The sequence below is a fragment of the Passer montanus genome, unplaced genomic scaffold, assembly GCF_014805655.1.
Source record: "Passer montanus isolate IOZ18808 unplaced genomic scaffold, ASM1480565v1 scaffold86, whole genome shotgun sequence".
NCBI lineage: Eukaryota > Metazoa > Chordata > Aves > Passeriformes > Passeridae > Passer > Passer montanus.
In genome coordinates this window covers 226283-248069 of record NW_024373923.1, presented here as the reverse complement: position 1 = coordinate 248069, position 21787 = coordinate 226283, and the positions used below count along the sequence as shown (strand labels likewise).

At 43.7% G+C, this 21787-nt stretch overlaps 1 protein-coding gene across 2 annotated transcripts in view; it reads right to left on the bottom strand.

The window, feature by feature from the left end:
- The window catches only part of SETBP1 (SET binding protein 1), a 267483-nt gene that overhangs the window by 66113 nt on the left and 179583 nt on the right, over positions 1–21787 (bottom strand). For both annotated transcript variants that reach the window (XM_039733312.1, XM_039733313.1), the window contains one exon: positions 13587–17067. In XM_039733312.1, the coding sequence (XP_039589246.1) occupies positions 13587–17067 (3481 nt within the window). The remainder of the gene's footprint in view (positions 1–13586; positions 17068–21787) is intronic.

The window sequence follows — 21787 nt, the reverse complement described above, 5'->3', positions numbered from 1 at the left end:
TTCAAAATTTTACTTGGTTTTCAGGTCATCTCTTATTCCTTGAATTAGGCACTTTACATTCCCGGGGGACAAATGTAAATTCTACTTTGAGAATGTCATAAGACAAAAGGACGATTATCACAGAATCATAGAATGACTTTGGTTGGAAGGGACCTTAAAGCTCATCCAGACCCACCCCCCACCATGTTAGGGACACCTTCCAGTGTCCCAGGTTGCTCCAAACCCCATTTAACCTGGCCTTGGACATTTCCAGGGATCCAGGGGCAGCTACAGCTTCTCTGGGACAATTAAAGAAAGTATGATGCTTTCTAGTTACAAAAAGATGTTGGAAAAATGAGTATCCTTCTGTGTGAGTATCCTTCTGTGTGAAGGGTCAATACAAAAAAGTCCTTTATTGGATCTTGTTTAGTGGACAGAACACTGCCAGGACAAATGCACAGAGGCCAGCCAGCAATGCTGGGATTCCCCTCACACACTGTCAGGAGCAAAAAAAAATCTGTAAAAACTATGTTACACACACAAGAAAAGAGGTATCCTTGGTACAGGAGACCTGCTGGTAGGATCACTCCAGCCATCTGGATGGACCTTCAGCCACCTCCTCCTGAGGCCATTTCTTCCTGATGACAGTGGAGTGACAGGATCCCCTGGGTCTTCAGTGGCATCACCTGCACTTACACAGTTTAGTTGCAGATGCTCGCCCTCCTGTCTCTACCCTGTAGCCTTTACCTGTGTTTCATATAGCAGTGGAAGCAAAGTGCTAGGTGAGTAAGTTTACAATATTTTTTCATTAGGAATTTACATATAGGTGTAATATGACTGGGAACCTAATGAGCTACTTTGTAATTTGATGAGACGGTGTGACCTGCCAAGGGACTTAGCCCAAGGAGTTTTGTGTGCTAATCTGATGCTAAGCACAAGGAGGACTTCAGGGATATCAGCTTCTCCTGGGTGCCTTGCCCACTGTTGCAACTGCATGGCTATAATTAACATCAATCATGCCAGAGAAATGGAAGACCAAAAGCTACCTGGGGGACTACTGTGCTGAGAATGAGAACCTGTGCTAGCCAACACTGTCACTGGGGAGTAATTAGGTCCTCTGCAAATCCTAGTAGGAGCTTCACATCTCCAGCTGGCACATCTTGCTAAAACATTGAGTATGAGCTGACTGAGGACTCCACTAGAGATGGTTTAATACCGAGAGTTAATGAAAAGGAGGGAGCTGCCAGCACTTTGGACAGCATTCTTGGAGTGAGAATTAATCCCTCTTCCCTGTAATATTTTAACTGGTCTGAATACATCAATACCATCCACATCTTAAGTATCCTGCCTCATGATTCATGATGAATCAGGGGATGCAGCCGCCCTGTGCTCTGCTTAGGTAGGGTGTGAAAGTGAAGTAGAAAGTGCCATCAAGTCATAATAGTACAGTTGGTTTGTAAACCCCACTTCATTCCCTATGTTTCAAAGCCTTACCGGCATTAATTAATTAAAACCTTGCCACAGCTCTATGAGTTGGGCAAGGGCTATTATCTCATTCTATCAGCCAGTGAATGTGGAGACCCTGGAGGCCACATTGAGACTGTCTGCTTTAGGCACTCAATTTATTCATTGCAACATCTAAAATAAAATAGGTGCTTGGCTCCAGCAGGATGATTCAGATCTCTTAGGGCAGGTGCCTATGCAGGCAAGGCAGTGACAGATGCCTCTGAAGTAGGACCCAAGTGATGTTCACACGTTTCTCCATCAACAGAACAGAGAGCTGTAGGCCCTTCATGGGATGATTTAATGTGGTTACATGCAGCCACTCCAGGCATAAGCACTAGGAAGTATTATTCTCACAAGTGTGGCTGGGTAATTGCTTTATTCAAAGCTCAACAGTGCACAAACCTGCTTATGTGGGAATCAAAACATAAATTCCCCTCTGAAGGGCAAGCACCTGGGTTGTAGGATAAGTGGGAGGAAACACAAGATAGTAGTGATTTGAGCACTTATCAAAAATAGAAACATAGAGATCTAGGCTGTCCAGACCAAGGGCCCAGCACTTCCTATTGCCCCAGCTATTTGAGGAGATAGGTAAGGCTGCAGTGGAGGCACTAAGGTCAACCACTCAACAACCAGCAGTGTAGGATGCAGAAACTAGAGAGATCAACCTAGTAAATAGGGAGGTCTTCTGCTTGGAAAGCTTCTATTGCAGAGCTCTGTCAGATAAATGGCTAGAATTGAGTTAGCAGGGGAACAGGCCTGCCCTGGTGACCCAGACTTAGCTGCCACTTAGGAATGCCTGGGTGCTTCCACACTGCCAGACTAACACATCTGGCATGTCTCCTGTATCCTGGTACCCAGGTCCTCCATACTCTGCAGTTATTAGCTGGCCATTAGGGAGCCATTTTTTTCCATCTGAAAGGAAATCTGGACATGGCAAAGCTGACCTGTGTGCTGCAGGTTCTGTTCCAGGCACAGCCTGGTCAAGCACCACATTGCTTTGTCTCTTTACCTGCTGCAATATTGCAGTGCTAGTCTGAAGCCTCAAACCCCAAAAACCTCCTGTCACTCCCCAGAGCACACAGGAAGCACATGGCTACAGAAAAAAAAAATCATTTTGGCATCTGTACTAGGAAACAAACAAACAAAACCCAAACACAAACCCCCAAACCTACAAACCCAGAAATACTTAGAATTTTGCACCAGGTCTACAGGAAGATGTTGTCCAGTGGAGATCAGGATCAAGTGCTGTGCAGTGTGGATGATCTGCCAGCTCCAGCTGCTAGCAGCCCTTAGCTGTGTAAACACAAATCAGCCTGCATCAAGCAGTTCAGAGACATAGACTGTCTTTCCGCTTTGGACCACATAAAGAGTATGAACACGCTCCAAATTTCTCTTGCTGAAGTATTTTCTGCTAGTTTGATATCCCCTGAAAGTGGTGGGTTTGGTCAGATTTTTGCTCAATGAGGTGGGCCCTTTTCCACATCTTTTGAGATATTAGCAGCCTCATACCCACTTATGAGTCATGATGGACTGTCACAGGCTGTCAATCACCGAACACAAATAAAACCATATGCTTTTGTGCTCAAGTTCCTCTCAGGTCTAAAATATGCTGTCCAGATTTACATGCAACACTCAGTTTCTCTGGGAGGTAGGTTCTTCTTCAGATGAAACAGACTGAGCCATTCCCTGGGACTTAGACACTTCTAGTTCATTCTCACAGGGACTTAAGTTGACTCATGAATGGTCTAAATCACATTCACTGACTTCTTCAAGCTATGCAGTAGCTCAGGAACAGAGCTGAGAAAACGACTCATGAGTTCTGAACCTGGGCTTGAGCCTGATTTATTACCATTTTTACCTGCTAGGGGTTTCTTTGATCTCAGCAAGACTCTTCACTGATTAGCAGCAGAGAAGGAGAATTTGGGTTAATGCATGCTCTACCCACTCTTTAACATGAGAGTGGCTCCTATTAGCTCTTTAACAGTTTGTCTTTTTGTGCAAGAACTTGCACAGCTGACTTGGCTAAACTTTTAATGGGTGCGCTTCTCATGTGGGAGGAAATGTTAAGCACTGCTTATTGTTACTTAGAATTACACACCCAAATGCCATAACTCCATCCAGAGTTCCCAGGCTACACTACTATATCACAAATAAGATCTTCCTCACCGCCTAAAGTAATGTCATGATGCAGTGTAGGAGCCAAGGAATGCTGGGTTTGCAAAACACACACATTGCTTCAGATTGCAATGAATTCATTTAAGAGGAGATCAGGCAGCAAACCATTAATTTCAGCGCAATATATTTCCCTGCTCTTCTTGTTTACCAAGATGTTGTCTCAGCAGATCAAATCAATGAAATTACAGCAGTGCACTGACAGCAGCCAATATCTGCCTAGTATCTTGGGGAGGCATCCCTTTATCAACTGCTTCCAGCTTTTGCCTGACACAAACATCTCCACTGTTTTGTCTGCTCGGCTGGAAATAGGAAAGTTAAAGTTTTCCAGCGTAACTGGCTGAGTCAGGAGCTCCTGTGGGCAGCCAAGCACAGGCACACATATTGACTGCCCTGTGAGCAGCAAACCCAGCCCCACCATGCCAGAGGAGGTGTGCTGCCCTGCTGGGTGCACTGCTGGAGGCCACGTGTAGGGTGTACACAACTCCACCCTCAGCTGAGGTGGGAAACTTGTTCAAAGTGGTTTTGAGGTTTTGTTAAGAAGCAAAACAGGAAATCTGCATGAATTTGGAGTTGAAATATTTTTTAAAAAAACTTGTTGCTCTCCCAGACTTTTTTTTTTTTTAATAAAAATTAAATAAATATCTGGATGACAAACTTTCCGCAACCGACTTCGTCCCTAGTTTTTTACTGGTGCAGATGAGAATTCAGGCAGCAAAGACACCCTGTAGTAGTCCTGGGTTTTGGTTTTTTTCTTTCCTTTTTTTAGCAAACCAAGCAACTCACAGGCTGTGTCAACTTACTTAAGTACTCTTTATGCCAACTAATCATAGCTGGCACAAAAAACAATGCTGACTATTGCTCCCTTTCCTGCCTACAGTGGAGGCGGGGAAGGCCAGAGACACAGAGCTGTAATGGCAAGTGTGTGCCATCTGGAGAAATTCTGTATCCTCAGCTCAGCTCCTTGGGACTGAATTCCCTCAAAAAAACCCCAAAAAACCCAACCAAAACAGTGAAGAGGACAACACCAGAGGGATAAAAACACCAGCATAAGCCTTCCTGAGCCAACAGGCTGACCAATATACCCAGCACCACCACCACTGCTCAGGGCATTTGGTGCCCCTGTCCCTTCCTTCCTCAACTTTCCCTCTGGTAACTATGAAAACCACAAAAGCTGGTTTAATAGCCTGCAGTAGTGTGAGCCCTCCCCAGCCCTGAGAAAGCTATGGTGAAACCACCAAGTTTCCCCATGAGATGGGGATGGGAATGCTACTAATACTGACCTCAATTTAGGTAGGACCTAATCGCAACAAAAACTGCATCAGCAACACCACAAGCTACTGAGCTTTGTGGTACATTGCTGATTCATATTCTGTGACACTCTGCTGAGCAAACTCTACCCAGGTGTCTCCACAAGTGTGTTTTCTGTTCTATGTAAGGCTGATTTTGGGTCAGATTCTCTGAGAGATAGTCTGTTGTCATTCACAAGCAACTGCAGTAAGACATTTGAGTTACTTGGTGTAACTCAAATTGGTTGAGCTGTATTTTGCAGATGGGAGCCCAAAAAGCTCCTCACAATTTTCTCCCAGTTTATTTAAGCTGTCTCTGTGTGCTGCACAAGGCACAAGCAGCGTTTTCACCGCCACTCCAGCATCACTCTGACGTCAGCACTTTGATTTGATTTTCTGTCACTGTTCTTACAGATTAAATTTCAACCAGTGACCCACAGCTTGATAGCTCATTAGCAAATCCCTTGGAGCCATCCAGTCCTGCCCTTGCTTGACAGTTAACTCTGCACTGCACATACCCCTGAATCCTCCTGAAGGCTGCACTGCACCATGAGAGAGCTGGGTCAGACTCAGTGCAGCTGCAAAAGCCTATGGGGATCCATGCCCAGGTGCATGTTTTCAATGACAAATCACTAATGATTCTTATTATGAGTCCTTGGGTCTTTTCAAGTCATTGAGGTTGTATAAAATCTCCTCTATGTACAGCCAAAGATTTTATTTCCCATCCCTCCCCTCAGTCCTTTATTTCCAGGGGAACTATTCTGACTTCCTTCTTGTTGAGACATTAAAACAAGACATTCTTTCTCCTTTTCTTGTTCAACATCATTATTACAATCATGCAGACTGAGCCCTTTTAAGTTTTCTCTTGCTGTGACACATGGAGATAAAACTCCTGGAAGGCAGTGGGAATGGAGAAGCAGCCTTAGATCATGTTCTGGAGGTCAGACCCCAACTCAGTTTTGCAGCTGAGTAGGTCAGGATGCAGGCTGCTCTAAGTGCATCAGGATCCCTCTCACTGCCAGGTGCCTTAAGTTCAGATTTTCCTATTCCTGGCTTTGAGTCACACTGATCAGCAGGTTTGTAGCAAAGGTGCAGCCATGGTTCTGGTTTACCTCCTCCATGCATCCAAACAGACCTCTTGCCTTGCACCTACACCAAGTGCCAAGAAATAGCATTGTGTGCAGTCCAGAGCTAAAGAAAACAGGCTTCCCTCTAACTCAGACTGCCACTTACACAAGTACCCAGGCTGTCACTACCAAAGTCTTAACAGACCCACTCCCTCTTAGCTAAGAAAATCTTGTAAGTGCTGAACCAAGGCTATTATCAGCACCTGGCAGGTTCAACACAGACAGAAAGACCCTGGCATGCCCAGTGTCCTGCTGTGGTGTGCCACTGAAGCTGTGGATGGAACTTTCCAGCCCCACACTGTCCTTTTGCCTCAGCAGATACTCCACTCCTGAAGTCAACCTCCCTAATTTCAATGGGGAGACGCTTGATTTATGCTGGGCTGAGATGAGAATCTGGCCGTGGTTCTTTATCGCCTTTTAAAGCCAAGAGCCCAGCAGAGGCCAATTGTGTCTGACGTGAAGCAGCTGCACACCCAACGTGGAATCTGCACAACTTCATAAACTAGCAGTGGTCTGAATAAAAACTTCAAACAAGATGTCCTGGCATTGGCCAGAGAGAGTGAAGATAAATAGCTGGGAGACTCCAAGTTGTGAAGGAAGAACTGCTTGACTGTTGGACAGAGAGCAAAGTAAGAAGCAGAAATTAGGCAGGGTGCTGGGAGGCTTGTAACACTCCCAAAAAGCAAAAGGGTCACAGAATTTAATTTGATTAATTCATCGCTGGTCTAAAGGACTTTGTACTGAGCCTCAGGCAGTGCAATAAACATACAATCATTAAGAGAGGAAATAAAAGTTAGGTTAAGTGATAAATAGTCCTGCTTCCTCTCCCACTCCAGCTTTCCTCCTGTTTCTTGTCTCCTTGGTCAGTGCAGACACTGGAAGCAACACAGTAAATCAAGAGGTAGCCTTAAAACAACAACAACAAAGACGAAACTCACTGTATTTAAATTGCCTTAGTCAAAACACTTTCAAGGAAAGCTTTGCTTCACTTTCCCCATCAGCAGCATGCCCCTTTAGGATACACCATGGGCAGACAAGAACAACAGTTGTGTTGGCTTCTCTCCTCTCCAGAGGACTGATAGAAAACTTAGTGGAAAACAAGGACATTTATTCTAAAGGGGCAGATAATGCTTCTGGAAGCTGTTTCAGTAGTTTGTGTTTGCTTGGTTTTTTTGGTTTCCTAAACATTCAGGGTCCTAAACAGCTGTTTTGATGAATGTAACTATTTACAAATAATGTTTTGGGTTTGGTTTTTTTTTTTAAAGCTCTGATGGTAACTTTTATGGGCCAGATGGCAAAAACACTCACCCTGTAACTGTACAGTACGTGTCCCTCATCACGGGACACAGTGGGAGGAAAAAACCCTACTAAAACTGGGGCTTGGAAAACTTTTGCAGCTGCTGGAAGCTATGTAGGAGCCTGGGGTGTTTGAGGAAACCCCAGCAGAGGCAGAGCTGGGGAAAGGGAGGGTGATTGATAGCCCACACATCCTCAGTCAGTGAAGTTCTTACCTGGCTCATCTCCCCTCCACTTCAAGCACTGCCATGGGTCCAACACTGCATTCACTGGGCACTGGTGAGTATCAGAGCTCACTGTGGCACTCTATGGCAGGAAACTTTTTTTATCCCCTTGACTCACTCAGACACTGGGGTTAACTGCAATTAGGACTTTTTTTTTTTCCTACAGTTACATGAGAAAACTAAGATATGGAAGATGGGCCTGAAAATCCTAGACCATACATCAATCTGTCTCTGAATTTATGCACACAGTGCCATACAAAACACAGGTCATGTTGAGTCAAATCTTTGCTATTGAAGAAATACAGCTGACTTATTTATGTGTTTTTCTGGATATCTATTCAACTTCCTGCATCACAAGATATTCACTTCTCTCTTGTTTCAATGTGCAAAGGTTTATCCACAAGTATGTATGCAAGACCCAGCCAGAAACAGGCTGGGTCTTGCATACATTTCATGTCTTTAAGCTGGTCAGGAGAGAGAATGTTCATCACACATGATGTTCATACAAACACAAAAGCATTAAAGCTGGAGAAGGCCTCTAAGATCACCATTCCAATCATTCCCCCAGAACTGACAAGGCCCATCACTAAATCACCACTTTTGCATGTTTTTGGACACTTCCAGGGACAATGACTCCACCACATCACTGGGCAGCCTGTTTTAATTCTTAAAAACATTTTCAGTGAAGAAGTTTTCCATAAGATCCAATCTAAACATCCTCTGAAGCAACCTGATGCCATTTTCTCTTTTCCTATTGTTTGTTACCCGAGAGGAGAATGACCCCCACCTGGCTGCCCCTCCTGTCAGGGAGTTGTGGAGAACCTAAAGCTCCCCCCTGAGCTTCCTTTTCTCCAGGCTGAGGCGCCCCCACGTCTCCCTCAGCTCTTCCTCATCAGACTTGTGCTCCAGACACTTCTCCAGGTCTGTTGCCTTTCTCTGGACCTTCTCCAGCACCTCCACACCCTTCTTGCCATGAGGGACCCAAAACAGTGGGTCAAACTGCATGGTCCTGCTGTTTCCACTCTCACCGAAACAGTGCATTCACTGAAGAATAATGAACCAACATTATTATTCCAGGCCTATGTAAAATAATAAATTACTTGTGGAAGGTATTATCATACAAAAAATCAGCAAAGTTTTAATAAGGCTGTTGGCTAACACTCTTTACCTACATCTGCCACATACATTTAGAACAAATATGCTTATCCATTACTGAGATACTGATCCCTTCTCAGTGTAAAACTGTGACTGATCAGGGCTAAAGCTGATACTGATTCCTTCAAGAGTGAAACCAGCCCTGTACAAAACAAGTGAGGAGGAAAATTCAAGTCAGAAATTCAAGCCAGAAGAAATTTAGTAAATAGCACTGCTGGACAATGAGGGGGGAGAGCCTGGGAGGCTTGTAGGTAAGTTAAGCATTAATTTATAAAGCGTGTTTTTCATGCTAGTTATCCAGCATTCAGAGACTGATGATTACTGCTTTCCTAATAGCTGCATATGATTAATTTTATATTCCTGTAAATATACTATGCATGGTGTCTGTGCTGCATCTGATAAAACCAATGCACTTCCTAGCTGATTTTTGAGCCGTGATACCCAACATGCAAGCAAGGCAATCTTTGTTCGTATAATAATTGTTTAAAAAAAAAAAGAGGCATAAATAGTGCGACAGTAAGGTAGCACAGACCTTGATTAGTCTCACTACAAAGAAAAGCAGAAATGTAGCCCTGCATATAGCAACTCTCAACCTCTGCTTCACCTCCAGCTACATCCTGGCCTGCAGTGATTGTAACTAGGACATAATCTGACAGGTTGTACGTGCAAATTGCCATCTTATCTATGCATCTTAAAAGGTTAAATGTGCTTTTCCTCGTTATTCCACCTAAGGAAAAAGGTAAGAGACAAACAATCTTGCTTTTCTTTTTCTGTGGGACGAGGCATTGAGGCTGCTCATCAGCAATGGGAGTCTTCTCCAGCATCATGAAAGAGGCAAAAACATGACAAGGAGATGTGGAGTTTGCCACGAGGGCCTCTTTAGAACAGCTCTACTCTCAGTCTCCCCAGCCCAGCTGCAGCACCAATCTGTGACCTCTCCTGGGTCCCTCACCTGGGGCTTCAGTAACTCCTGAAAAGCAGATGAAAGGCCCAGACATCCAGCTGTGCACAGTGCCTCAGGTCACACAGTGCCAGAGGGACTCCAAGATTGTTTTGCAAGTGTTTTGAGGTGTACTTCTGACTGTGGGATGGAAGGAGTCAACTGAGCCAATGCTTGGTGCACACAGCACCAGGATGAACCCAAGTGTCTGTGGCAAGGCAGGATATGAAACACTTTCTGCTGCATTCTTGCCTGTAGGCCAGGCTAATGCCACTGGAACAGTCTTCAGCTAAATAGAAAAGCAGTGTTAAATTAGTTTTGATTAATTAGTCTTTCTAAATGCAGGAGGGTTGGATGAGCACAAGAAAAAATTATATGCTAAAATAATTTTAGCAAAAATAAAAATTTCAGGATAAGGCACTAGGATGCAACAGTACATGAGGAGTGGGTGGGAAGAGTTATTAACTCGTTATTATGGAAGGAAGCAACCCCAGCTTCTCCAGAACAATGGTGTGGAAACAGGCCACTGGAAATTAGCCCTATGCACTAACACTACACATTTAGCACAACGTGGTCACAACAGATGTACAGATGCACATTGGCTCAAAGCTTCATTACAGAATTGCCAGTGATGGTCCAGGCTGGTGCAGGACAAGAAATGGATTTTTGTTGTGGCCAACCAAAGTAACTGGTGACACTCCCTTATTGGGGCCATTCACTTTAGGCACAGATTTCTACATCAAATCACAGAACCGTGGAATAGTTTGGTTGGAAGGGATCTTTAAAGGTAATTTCCAAATCTCCTGGGCTGAACTGGGATACTTTCCACTAGCACAAGTATTGAAACTTCAACTCAGTCCATGAACAATTCCAGGAATGGGCCATCCATAATTTCTCTGGGAGACCTGTGCCAGGCACCTTTCTTGAGCCAGGACTACAACCAGCTTCTCCAAAAGGTATGAAGGACAACTCTTCCCTTTATGGCCTATACCCTTCTAGATAGTAAAATCATACCTAGGCTTAAACATGACTGTTTTCTACCTTAAGCAGGACCACTATTTATCACCAAGGAACACCAAATTTCTCAGAAATGTCTAAGTGCTGTGACAACAGGGAAAAACCCATAAATTATTGACAATACAATGGTACCTGCAGCTGCACACCACACTGAAACAAATTGTAGAGCCTGAATCACCAAAAAAACATAAATGCTTCTCTCATTCCTCTCAACACAGATACATCCACTGAGTGTGGGTAGGTTTTGCTACATATTTTATCTCCAGAAGAATGCAATGAAGTTGCAAATGGCACTATTGATCACACCAAAATGCCACTGCAGCAGAGATAACACTGAAATTGTGATATAAATCTAATTTCAGCTTTCATCAGAATATTCAGCATGTTTCCTCTTATCTCTATGTTATTTTTAACTTGTGAAAAGAAAGATGATAAATACTGAAAGGAAAGAGCAATCAGGTTATGGAAGTTGCCTCTTGGGATGGACATATATGTCCCTATAGGGCTTGGTTTTTTTCTTTTACCTTATATTTTTCTGATTAGTCAATCTCCTCAGGGAAATGAAAGGTGAGTTAGGAGGAAGAAGGTGAAGGTTATCATGGAAGAGAGCAGTCCTCCCTCTGTGGGAACTGGTTAAATAGTTATGGCTAGACTCAAGTGCAGACCTCTGTTGGGAATCCCAGTGAAGGTCAAAGGCAGAGAGGAAAAAAGCTGCACTGAGATCTTAGGCATTCAAAAGCAGACAGATGTTTCTAGCCTTTAATGAGCAGTCTTGGCTCCAGGCCTTTCTTGGCAGAGCTGTTTAGTTTTAGTATTTTTCCTTGTAGTTCAAGGTATGGCTCTGGTTATCTGGCTCTGCTTAGCTAACTGCTGATGATTTTTCCATCTAAATAATAGCATGACAATGAAGAAATAGATTAATAATCTGAGAGTTGATGGATTAGGTCATAGAGAATGCTGTGCGGCTGTAATTGTGAAGAGCAAAAACTAAATAAAAATAATAATTTCAGTTTAAACAAGAGCTAGTTTAAAAAGTTTAAACTGCAAATCTTATGGCACTCCCATGACAAGTTCTAGCCCTCCATCTTATACATTTATTGTCATGGGGAATAAACGGAAGGAAAATAACATAAAATCAACTTTTTCTTTACTAATTCCATCTTCAAATCAGTCTGGTGGGGATCATGCCCCTACTTTGGAAACTAATTTGAGTTCAACACTGTTGGGAATTTTGACAGTTTGCTATGCCTTAGTGAAATATATTGAAAATTACAGATTTAGCAAACATCTTCTGTTCAAAGAGCGAAAAGGCTACAAATGCAAAGGCTGTTAACAAACTGTGAAAAATGTGAACTTCCATTAAAAAAAAATGAAAAATAAGCTTGTTAAACACTTTGAAGCCTTTTAATCCTATGTGCCAGAACCCAACTTCCTTAATGAAATAGCCACTGCAGCATTTGGTGGAGAATACCTTTGTTCCTTGTCAGGCACGTTGCAACTCTGATGTTCAGAGACTTATATAAATCTCCTTTCCTATATTTTTGGATGTATCATTTTTTGATGTCACAACTGGTCTAATATAATACGATATCATGAATGGGAATGTTTTCTTGGGGTAATCTGTCATTTCAGAGTGCTTTTCACTACTGTATTTCAGATTCTGGTCTCGTGAAGGAATTGGAAATATTTAGGTGGCTTAAGCATGAGCATTTTTGAAACTCGATCAGTTACAAGTCAGTTTAGAGCCCTACACTGGCAAGTACAAATTCTCTACTCCTGTGTTCTCAGTTAATTTTCTTTTAATTTTGAAGGCTATCAGCTACTTCTCTTTGAAGCTCTTTTTTAGCACATCAGAATCTCATCCATCGCCGGCTGGTTCAGAAAAGCTCACCCCTTTCCAGAGCTAAGTGTGAAATCTGCTTTGTGATAAATATCTGATGGTGTAGAAGCACTGGGCTTGCTCCCAAGCTAAATTCATTTGTAATGCACCAAAACACCTGCCTCTGTGTCATCACAAAAGCAGCTCCCTATTGTAAAGTACAATTCAGTCTCTCAGACAAGATTCAGATTCCCTTTTTCCCCACTCTGCAGGAGAGGAACAGATGTCCTTAGCAGCTGAAAGGAGCTTCCTCCCTCTTCATCTACCCAGCTTATATTTCCAAGTCATGAGACCTAAAACTCTTCAGAGTCCATTGGAGAGGGTTTGTTTCCATGACACCAGCCCTTTCCCACAGCCACTCAATGCTCAGGATAATTATTTTACATGACACCTGCAGACTGGAATTGACAGATTTACATTAGAGCTGAACCCAGGATCTCAAAATATTCAGCCCAGCCATCACCATGGTGGATGCCTCTGGCTCAGCAGGTAGAACACATTAATGGGACACAGACAAAGCCTCACACCTTCCCACTTGTTTGGTCCACCCCATCAACAAATGGGTTTTGGTTGCTTTATGGGCCAGAACAGAGAGTCTCTGTTCTTGTCCCAAATGCTGGCCAATGGCTTTGATCATGCGATGTTAGAAACTGATTAGAGGGATGACTGCATTGCCAACAGGTATTAAAATTGCTGCTGTTGCGGAGGTCAGATTTTAGGAAGAAGTGCAACAAGCCATGAGTGATAGATGAAGGCAGGACAAATATTTATAAAAGTGCTGTGTAACAACTCAAAGACTTGTAAAACTTTGGGCTTAAGATGTAGCCAACTTTCTTGTTGATCTCCCCTATGTTTGGATGAAGAATGACAATCAGTTACAAAAGCCAGAGAAGTTATTAGCTATTAAATGTATTTGCTGTAAATGGTGAGTCCCTCTTTGTTCAGCATTGAAATTTAAGAGCAGTAAATAGTCAAAGTAAAAGAGAATAAAACAAAGCTTACCTGAAGAGGCTGAAGAATCAAAAGTACTTCTGTCCTTCCTATTTGTCTTGAAGGGCTGAATGTCCTTTTCCCTGTAAGTTCCAAAGCCTTCAAAGCTTCTTCTTTTATTCCCACTTGCATCATTGTCCCGCTTCTCACTTGAGGAATTTATTTCACCAAACATGTCCAGGGACTCTGACCTTCCATTACTCTCAGTATTACCAGAGTATCTCTTTGTGCAAGAGTCAATGGGATCACTGCTTGAGTCACTTTTATCTTTACTCTGTGACCACTGCTGGGCATCAGAAAGTGATAGCGTAGACAGCGTATCCACTTCAAAGTTACTCTTTGAGCCTTTGTGCCCGGTTTCACAATGCTGGTGCTTCTGCTTCTCCTTGTGCTTGCTCTTCTCGTTGAGCAAGGACAGGTCTTTGTCTGAGCCACTCAGCCTCTCGTTGATGGCGTGGCTGGAGAAGCCAGTGGACTTGCTAGCAAAGAGACCACTCAGATCTTCGTGAGTCCCCAGTATCCGCTCATCCTTATGCTTGTGCTTATGTTTGTGTTTCCTTTTGTGAAGTCGGCCACTTGAAAGGCTTGTTCCTCCAACCTTCGGAGGAGCCAAAGAAGACTGCATGTCTCCAAGGCCCATTCCCACAGGGGTTTGTAGGTGCACTCCGTGTTTTGCTTTGTGTTTGGCAGTGGTGGACATCTTCATATGAGAGCTTGCATGGAATTGGGGTGGGGGCACGGTAGGTCTCATAAATGGGGAAGCCGCTCCAAGCGTGTGAGACAGGTACAAAGGAGCTGGATACTGACCATAGTAACCAAGATTCATCATAGGCATTGATGTGTAAGGCATTCCATAGGGTGCATAGTAACTCCCACTGGGAATAGGGTAACCGAACCCTTGTAAAAAAGGCACCTTTGTCATGGTGTCATTGGTTTTGGCAGGTCTACCACGCTTCTTCTTAGACTTCATATCAGAGGTCCTGCGAAGATAGAGCAATGGGTCATACTGGATATATGGCACAGGGTAGTAGTGATCAAAATTAATCCTGAAGATGCTGGGATATGGATTTTCATGATAAAATGTATAACTTCTATGGGAAATCCTGAACACTTGAAACTTATTGATGAGTTCCTCAAGGTCTGCCAGAAACTGGAGGTCATCTCTGTTCTGCAGGCTTTTCCTTTTCCTCTTGTGCTTTGGCTTTTTAATACTTTCGTGAGAGAGAAAGTTATCCACAATGAGATGCTTCTGCCGGTGACCATGCCTGTTCTTTGTGCTGGTGTCAGATGGGATAGCCTCTGGATTGTCCAGGGTGCAGAAATCAAAGGAGTATCTCCGGCGGGATTCTGAGCTTTTCTCGGCTTGGTCAGAGGTACTGTTGTTGTCTGTACCTATCCCACTGTCGCTCGGTATGGTTTCCTCGCTGTGAGACTCGCTCACTGGCGACAGCGTGACTTCTTTCAGAGAACCTATTTCACAGAGGTGAGAAGGTGAGTTAGCCATTAGCCTGGGTGGAGACAGCTTCCAAGTTCCACTGTGCATTCCTTTCTGGGTTTTTGTAGGAAGAGCACTGATAGGTTGAAGATTTGGCATAGTTTTTAACTCTGAAAAATTAGTTTCAGTGCTTGCAGGGCTGAGGTTGCCGTTGATCCCCACTAATTGTGTTGAAAGCGGATGAATAGCTGCTGGTGACGATGCCACAAGTGACTGCAGGTTGGAAGGCACTGCTGGGTTTTCTGGCTGGCTGGAAACAGGCCTTGAGTGCTTGATGGCTGTCTTAGGTTCTTCTGGCTGAGGCTGCAGCTCTGCCCTTGGCTTTCTGCCCCGTTTTTTACCAATGTAGATAGTCCCCCTCTTGCTGACATTGATCTGCTTCCCTAGCCTGGCATCAATGGTGGTCGGCCCAGCACTAGATGGTGGCTGGACTTTTGCTTTCAGAGCTATGCTGCTGGAGCAGGAGGACAAGATCTGATTGAGAATGTTCTTCCTCTTGAGGGTTTTCATTTTATTAATGGTCTTGATGGTCTTCTTATCCAAGACCCCAAGTTTCCCGACCTTTTTGTGAAATTTGAGTTCACTGATGGACTTGTCCTCTCCTGGAACCATCTGGGCAAACTTGGCCAGATTCCTTCTCCTCTTCCTTTTCTTTGTTCCTGGAAATTCACGATTGATTGGGCTCACTGGGCTGGTGGAGGTCCCCTCATGAATGGTTTCAACAGTGAGCAAAGGCTGTTTCTTTGGTCGTCCTCTTTTTTTCTTGACAGGTGTGATCACAGTAAGACTGTCTGTATTGGTATACAGAGGGCTGGATGGTGTGATGGGATAGGCTGAAGGAGGCTCCACCATCAGCTTCTCAGACGTCGTCAGGGAGGTCTCCCGAAGAATAGATTTAGGTTTGCTGCAGGTCCACCGACGCTTAGCTGCATGTTTGGGGTGCTGGATGTCAGGTAATTTGCCAGCTGTGGAAAGATTGGTGGGTAGGAGAGTGGATGTCACAGGTAGAGGTTTTCTGGGTCGGGCAGCACTGTTGGGGGATGCTTTGTCTGTGAACACACCACTGTCAATTGCTACTAAGGGGGACTCATTTTCAATCACTTTCCCTGGCTTTGTGGCTCGAAGATCTTTTTTACTCCCCTCTGGTTGAGAGCTGGTCCTGTTTGCCATTTCACTGCTCAAAGCAAGCACGGAAGGCAGGCTTTTCTCCTGGATAGTTTTCTCTATAGAGGATTTAATGGATTGCCTCTTTTTCCTTTTGTGGCCAGACGCATCTGTTGTCGGAGACTTTATTGGGATAGTAATTCGTACGTGATTGGTGTCACTTTCACAAGTGCTGGCAGAAACGGGATTCTGCTTTGAGGGTGACATATCCAACATGCTGTCCATCGAGTAAGACTCCTTTTTCCCTTCCATGCCGTCATGGGATTTGCTGTCAAATGCTTTCTGAGCGCTCTTTACCCACTCCATATCCGTGGTTTGGATGGTTTGGCTCATCAAGTCCTTTTTGCTGGACTTCTTCTTCGTACTTCCAGCGGGCTGATCGGGGGCCTCCAGCTGCACAGCTCCCTCTTGATCTCCAAGAGGCAAAAGCCCATTGCACTCGGAGGCACTGCTTGGCTGGGCAGCCGTGCTGATGCCGTTGGGTGACGGGACTGCGCTGCAAATTGCCAGCTCTTTACTACTGACTGACAGCTGCCCCCACGAACTGCTGCTGCTGCTGCTGCTGCTGCAGGACTTCTTGGCCTGGGATTTGCTGTAGGAAACTCCTGGCTCCAGAGCAGAGACCTTGGTGGCACTGATTGCTTCTCTACTGGGCTCTGTGTTGATGAAGCAGCTCTGAGAAGCGGGTCCAGTGTCGGAGCTCGCTGACCAGTCAATGTGGTGCTGGTTGCTACTTTTCTGCTGGTGTTTTGATTTTAAGGTGTCACTGGTGAAGTCTTGTTGGAGGCCTGGATCATAGTGCAGAGCAGAATGTTTTTGTGGCCTGTCATAAACCTGGAAGGGAGCAGAAAATAAACAGAAAAAAATAAAATTAGTTTAGCAGCCCATTCATTCAGACTGGTTGCAGCTCTTTATTTATGCAGTGAATAACAACAATGACTTTGTAAAAGTTAGGAACCTTTATAAAATCTTCCTATATTTGAGCCAAATTTGCATTTAGATTTCATGCACAGTAAACAAGTTTTGTTTGGTTTCCCTGCTCTAAAAACAGTGGAAATATTTCTATAAATGCAAAACTGCTAAGGGAACATAGTCTATTGATTTTTAATTTAAAACACCAGTGAAATATCCCCTTTCAATGGATGAATGGTGCAACTCAGCCTCCTGGTGAGAATGCCTTTTTCCTGAAAAATAATCACTCACAGAACTTGAGACTCAACAGCAGCAATTAAACTCATTATTGTAAACAAGAAAACTGAAAAATTATCTTGGAAGTTGTAACAAACAAGAGGAAAACCCATGGGTCCACTTCCCTATGAAGGCAGATGCTGCAAAGATTTACTTGAATTTCCACATGGAAGCCATCCCTGCATACTTAGTGCTTAAAATCATATGCATAGCGTCAAGTGTGTGAGGCACACTTGGCAGGTTCAAGATTTGCATTACTCCCTTTCCATTTTAAAACTCTGCTATTTCCAATGTTGGTGAGAGATATTTTCAACATGATTTCTACTCTGACAGGAGCTCTTCAAGCCGCAGAGGTTACAGCAAGGGCAGAATTATGCTGAAGACTCATACAGAGCAAAAGAAACTCTACTGGTTTTCTCTTGGTGGGCCTCCAGCTAAAAAAAAAATTGTTTACTTCAGCTGTAACTTTTTCCTTTTAAAGCAAAAGTATCTATCTATTTGTTTTTTACTTTCTTTGGTTGATCTGGTTTTTTTGTTTTTGGTTTTGTTTTTTTTTTTTTCCAGCTTTATTTTGTAAAGCTCTGGGTCAGACCATACAACTGCTTTTGTACAAACTACTGACACTGTTGTGAATGTCAAATAAATGATAAGACTGAAAATAAAAACAGAACCAAGGAAAGAAAAGTAGATAATAAATACTCCTACAAACACCCTGTTACAATTAAGTTTCTATCACTAGCCCATTGGGGTGTTTGCAACACAAATTCTGGGGCAAGCAGGCAAAAGGGAATAAGAGGGCTCTGAATTGGGAAAATTAGGCATCCCTAGTTCTGTGCAACTTCAGAGAAGTTTGAAAAGACAACCCCAAGCCCATGGCACATTATTTAGTGGCCACTAAACATGCACATTATTGACAAATTGATGCTGAGCTATCTTTCATGCCCATATAAATATAGACATGTGGCTTTTCTGGAATAGGCAATAATGATGAAGTTGTTCTGGTCCATTGTCTGAGCAGCAGTCAGGGAGTCTTAAATCCTGTGGATAGTTCAGCTGTCACACACATGGACCAGCCATGCTCAGGGAAAACAGAGATTTCCAGGAATTGTGGAGTGAGAGAACGAAAGCATGCAGCTGTGGTGGAGCTGCAGATGTCGTGGGTGAGCGACACCCGGTTTCCTCAGCCTGAGAAAAGAGCTGAAAGCATAAACAGCCCTTGGGGAATGAATCCTTCTCCTCGTCTTCCTCACAGTGGCCTCCCACACATAAGCCCTACAGCACACAGAGGACACAACCCCCACTGATGCCCTCCCTCAGAAAAGGGGGCCCATCCATGTCCATATTTTGGGATGGGTCCAGGAAGGGGAAACCAGCAGCACCAGCACTGCAGTTTTACAGCTTGTTTTATTTTAATTGTTTTAAATTGATGCCATAGCTCCTGAGATACATTTTGCTTGGGCCACTTGGGCTTCTCCTGCTGCCCAGCCACTAGGCTGTGTGTCCTGGCACAAGGACATGGGCAGGCCATTCCCGGTGATGTGCCAAGGGAGAGATGGCTGTGCTTCACTCCAGCCTCACATAAAACTTCACTTCCCAAGGTACCACAAATCATGATGTGCAGAAGCCCTGGAAATGCTGGGCTGAGGCTTCTCTTGGGCCCCAGCGCCCACACTGAGGCAGGGCCAGGCTGTTCCTGAACAGATCCCAGCCTGCTGGCTGCAGCCAAACCAGCTTCTGACACCCACGTTACTTCTAAGTGCTGAGCTGTGAAACTAAATGACCCAAAACATTTCATTTGGAAGAGAAAAAGAAAAAAAGATAAAAATAAGAAGGAGGGTTACAGCAGGGAACAAAAACATCGCACTCTGGCAACATCCTATTCCCTCCATATCTATCACACACATGGAGATCCATGGTCTGGAAGGAGCAATAATCTCTGATCTGTATTTTAAGGCAGTTAATAAGGGCTCAGAATGGAGAGGCCAGCTATAGATCAGCGATGAATGCTGATATATGGCTTGGCTCCTCCAGCCTCATTTCTTTGGCCTGTACATTACACAGTGATGATGCAACTCCCAGCACACCCCTAATGACAGCCCTGTCATTGCTCCAGCAGCACAGGCCACCACCACATCGATCTTAAAATTCATGAGGAAGATATGCCTATGTCATCAAAGGTGCCAGCTCTGGAGGCATTTAATCACGCAGATAAGCACTCCAATTTCAGCAGGCCTTCAAAAAATGACCGGTCTGCAGGATCAGGGGACTCCATTTCCTAAGCGGGATGTCAGAACTATATATCTGCCCAAGCTCATTACAGTCTGCTGGGTTTCCTCATGAAACTTCTTCCAGCGTAACATTTATTGGCTCTACCTTGCCAGACACATCCACACCACCCAAAAATAATTCCTCTGCAGCACAGTGACTAGAGACAATTTGGCTGCAGCAGGTTGAGTTTCAGTGGCTGAAATGGATATGGGGGGGCTGTTTACCTAAAAGCACTACTAAATCAGTTGAAAGTAGTGTGGCCAAGTATATTTTTTTCCCTATGTATTCATCTGGGCTGCTGCTTGATCCCATTGGTCCTAATGCTTAGGCTTCAATTTTCCCTGTTGTGTGAGCATCATCCCAAAAAGCCAATAAGACCCAGCTCAGCTAAGCCAAGACTCTGCTAAGCTGACAGAGATGTCAGGTGTCAGACCTGTCAGGATGGTGAGGGAATCTTAAGAAACCGATATCTTGATACCTTTCACCCAAATTCTTTTCTTTATTTGTCAGTGAGTATGTAATATACTCCAGCTCCATGGGGCTGTTGGCTCAAATAGAGTTCCTATGGCAGCCAGCCGAGACCAGCATTAAGAAGAGTGGGCTTTTTTTCATGAAAACAGAAGGATTTTTCTGTATTTACTTTTTGGTTTATAAGACCCTAAAAATGCTTCAGACTTCAGCGCTGGCCTCTGTTTGTCATTTGCTCTTTCATTAAATGGGATTTTCTTCCACGGCCAACTATTATGCACTGAAAGTCTGCTCCTTCTTCTTTTGTGGAAGTAGAAGTGTAAATTAACTCATGTAATTTTACTACAACTCATCATACTTGGTGGATATTTCTCTTCCTATACTGGATGTTTTTAGTAGGTTGAATAATCCCAATTTCCTTTTAAAGAAAACAAAATACACAAAAAAAGATGATAGCTTTTGTAACTGCAAAAGGGCTTGAACAACCTGATCCAGCACATCTAAACCTTAGACTATAAGAATAAGATTACAATCCTCTTATTAGTAGAATAAGATTAGAATCCTCTTATTAGTAGAATAAGATTTGAATGACAAACTCGTGAGTTTCAGGCCTCAGTGCTGGCAGGGCAGACCTGTGAGCAGGATAGATCCCATACACTGGTGATCACTGGTCACAGACAAGAAGAGGTTTTATGCTGTGTGTTTTATGCTGTCCCTCCAGGCCTTGCAACCCTGTGCCTGCAGACGTGATTAGTGCCCAAAACAGTTTTATGCTGGTGTGCAGCCCTTGCAGCTGAGGAGATGATGCTGTACCAGCCTCAGGAGGAGCAGCACCCTACTCTGCAAGTGGTACCCAGCAGCAGAATCTATCCCCTAGGGACTCTTTTAGGATGCTTCAGTCTGCACACTCGTTCTTGTGACTGAGCTACCATCTAAACCCACATGCTGCTTCCAATCCAAATGCAAAAACTGGGGGGAGATGACAACAAAACCAATGGCCTGGTAATATAATAACAGTGATTATAAAAAAATACAAATTAAAAAAAAAATTTAAGAAAAATTATGATAAAACATACATTTAGAAAACCCAACATGTGAAAAAAAAATCTGAGTGCTTAAAGGGATGGTTCCCTCCTACTCCAAATGCACCTTTTTTAGGAGGTAACACACATAAAGCTTGTCAAGAATCTGGCTTGCAAATCAAAGTTAATACTACAACGCCCCCTCTTTAAATCATTTGCAGATCCATCTGTGTAATGGCTCCTCAAGTGTAATTCCCTATTAAGAGGCTTTATCTGGAGAGATAAGCAGCTGGTTCCCATGTCACTAATTGCTGTCTGCTGTGATTTTAAAACATCTGCACCATTGTGCTCTTCATTTTCATATTCTAATCACCCTGAAACTTGAAAAAGGTACATCATTGATTGTTTCTGTGGGTTAATTAGTACACAGTCTCCTTGTAGAGACAATTTAAAGGCAGTCAGAACCTCAATCAGCAAGTTTGTTTTAAAAATTAATAACATCAGGAGCGTCTGTGGGGATTGGCATCCACAGTGACACATCAGTGTGCTCTGAGGACATACCATCTTTTGTTATCATCTTCATAGGGATGGAAACAAAATTGAAAAAA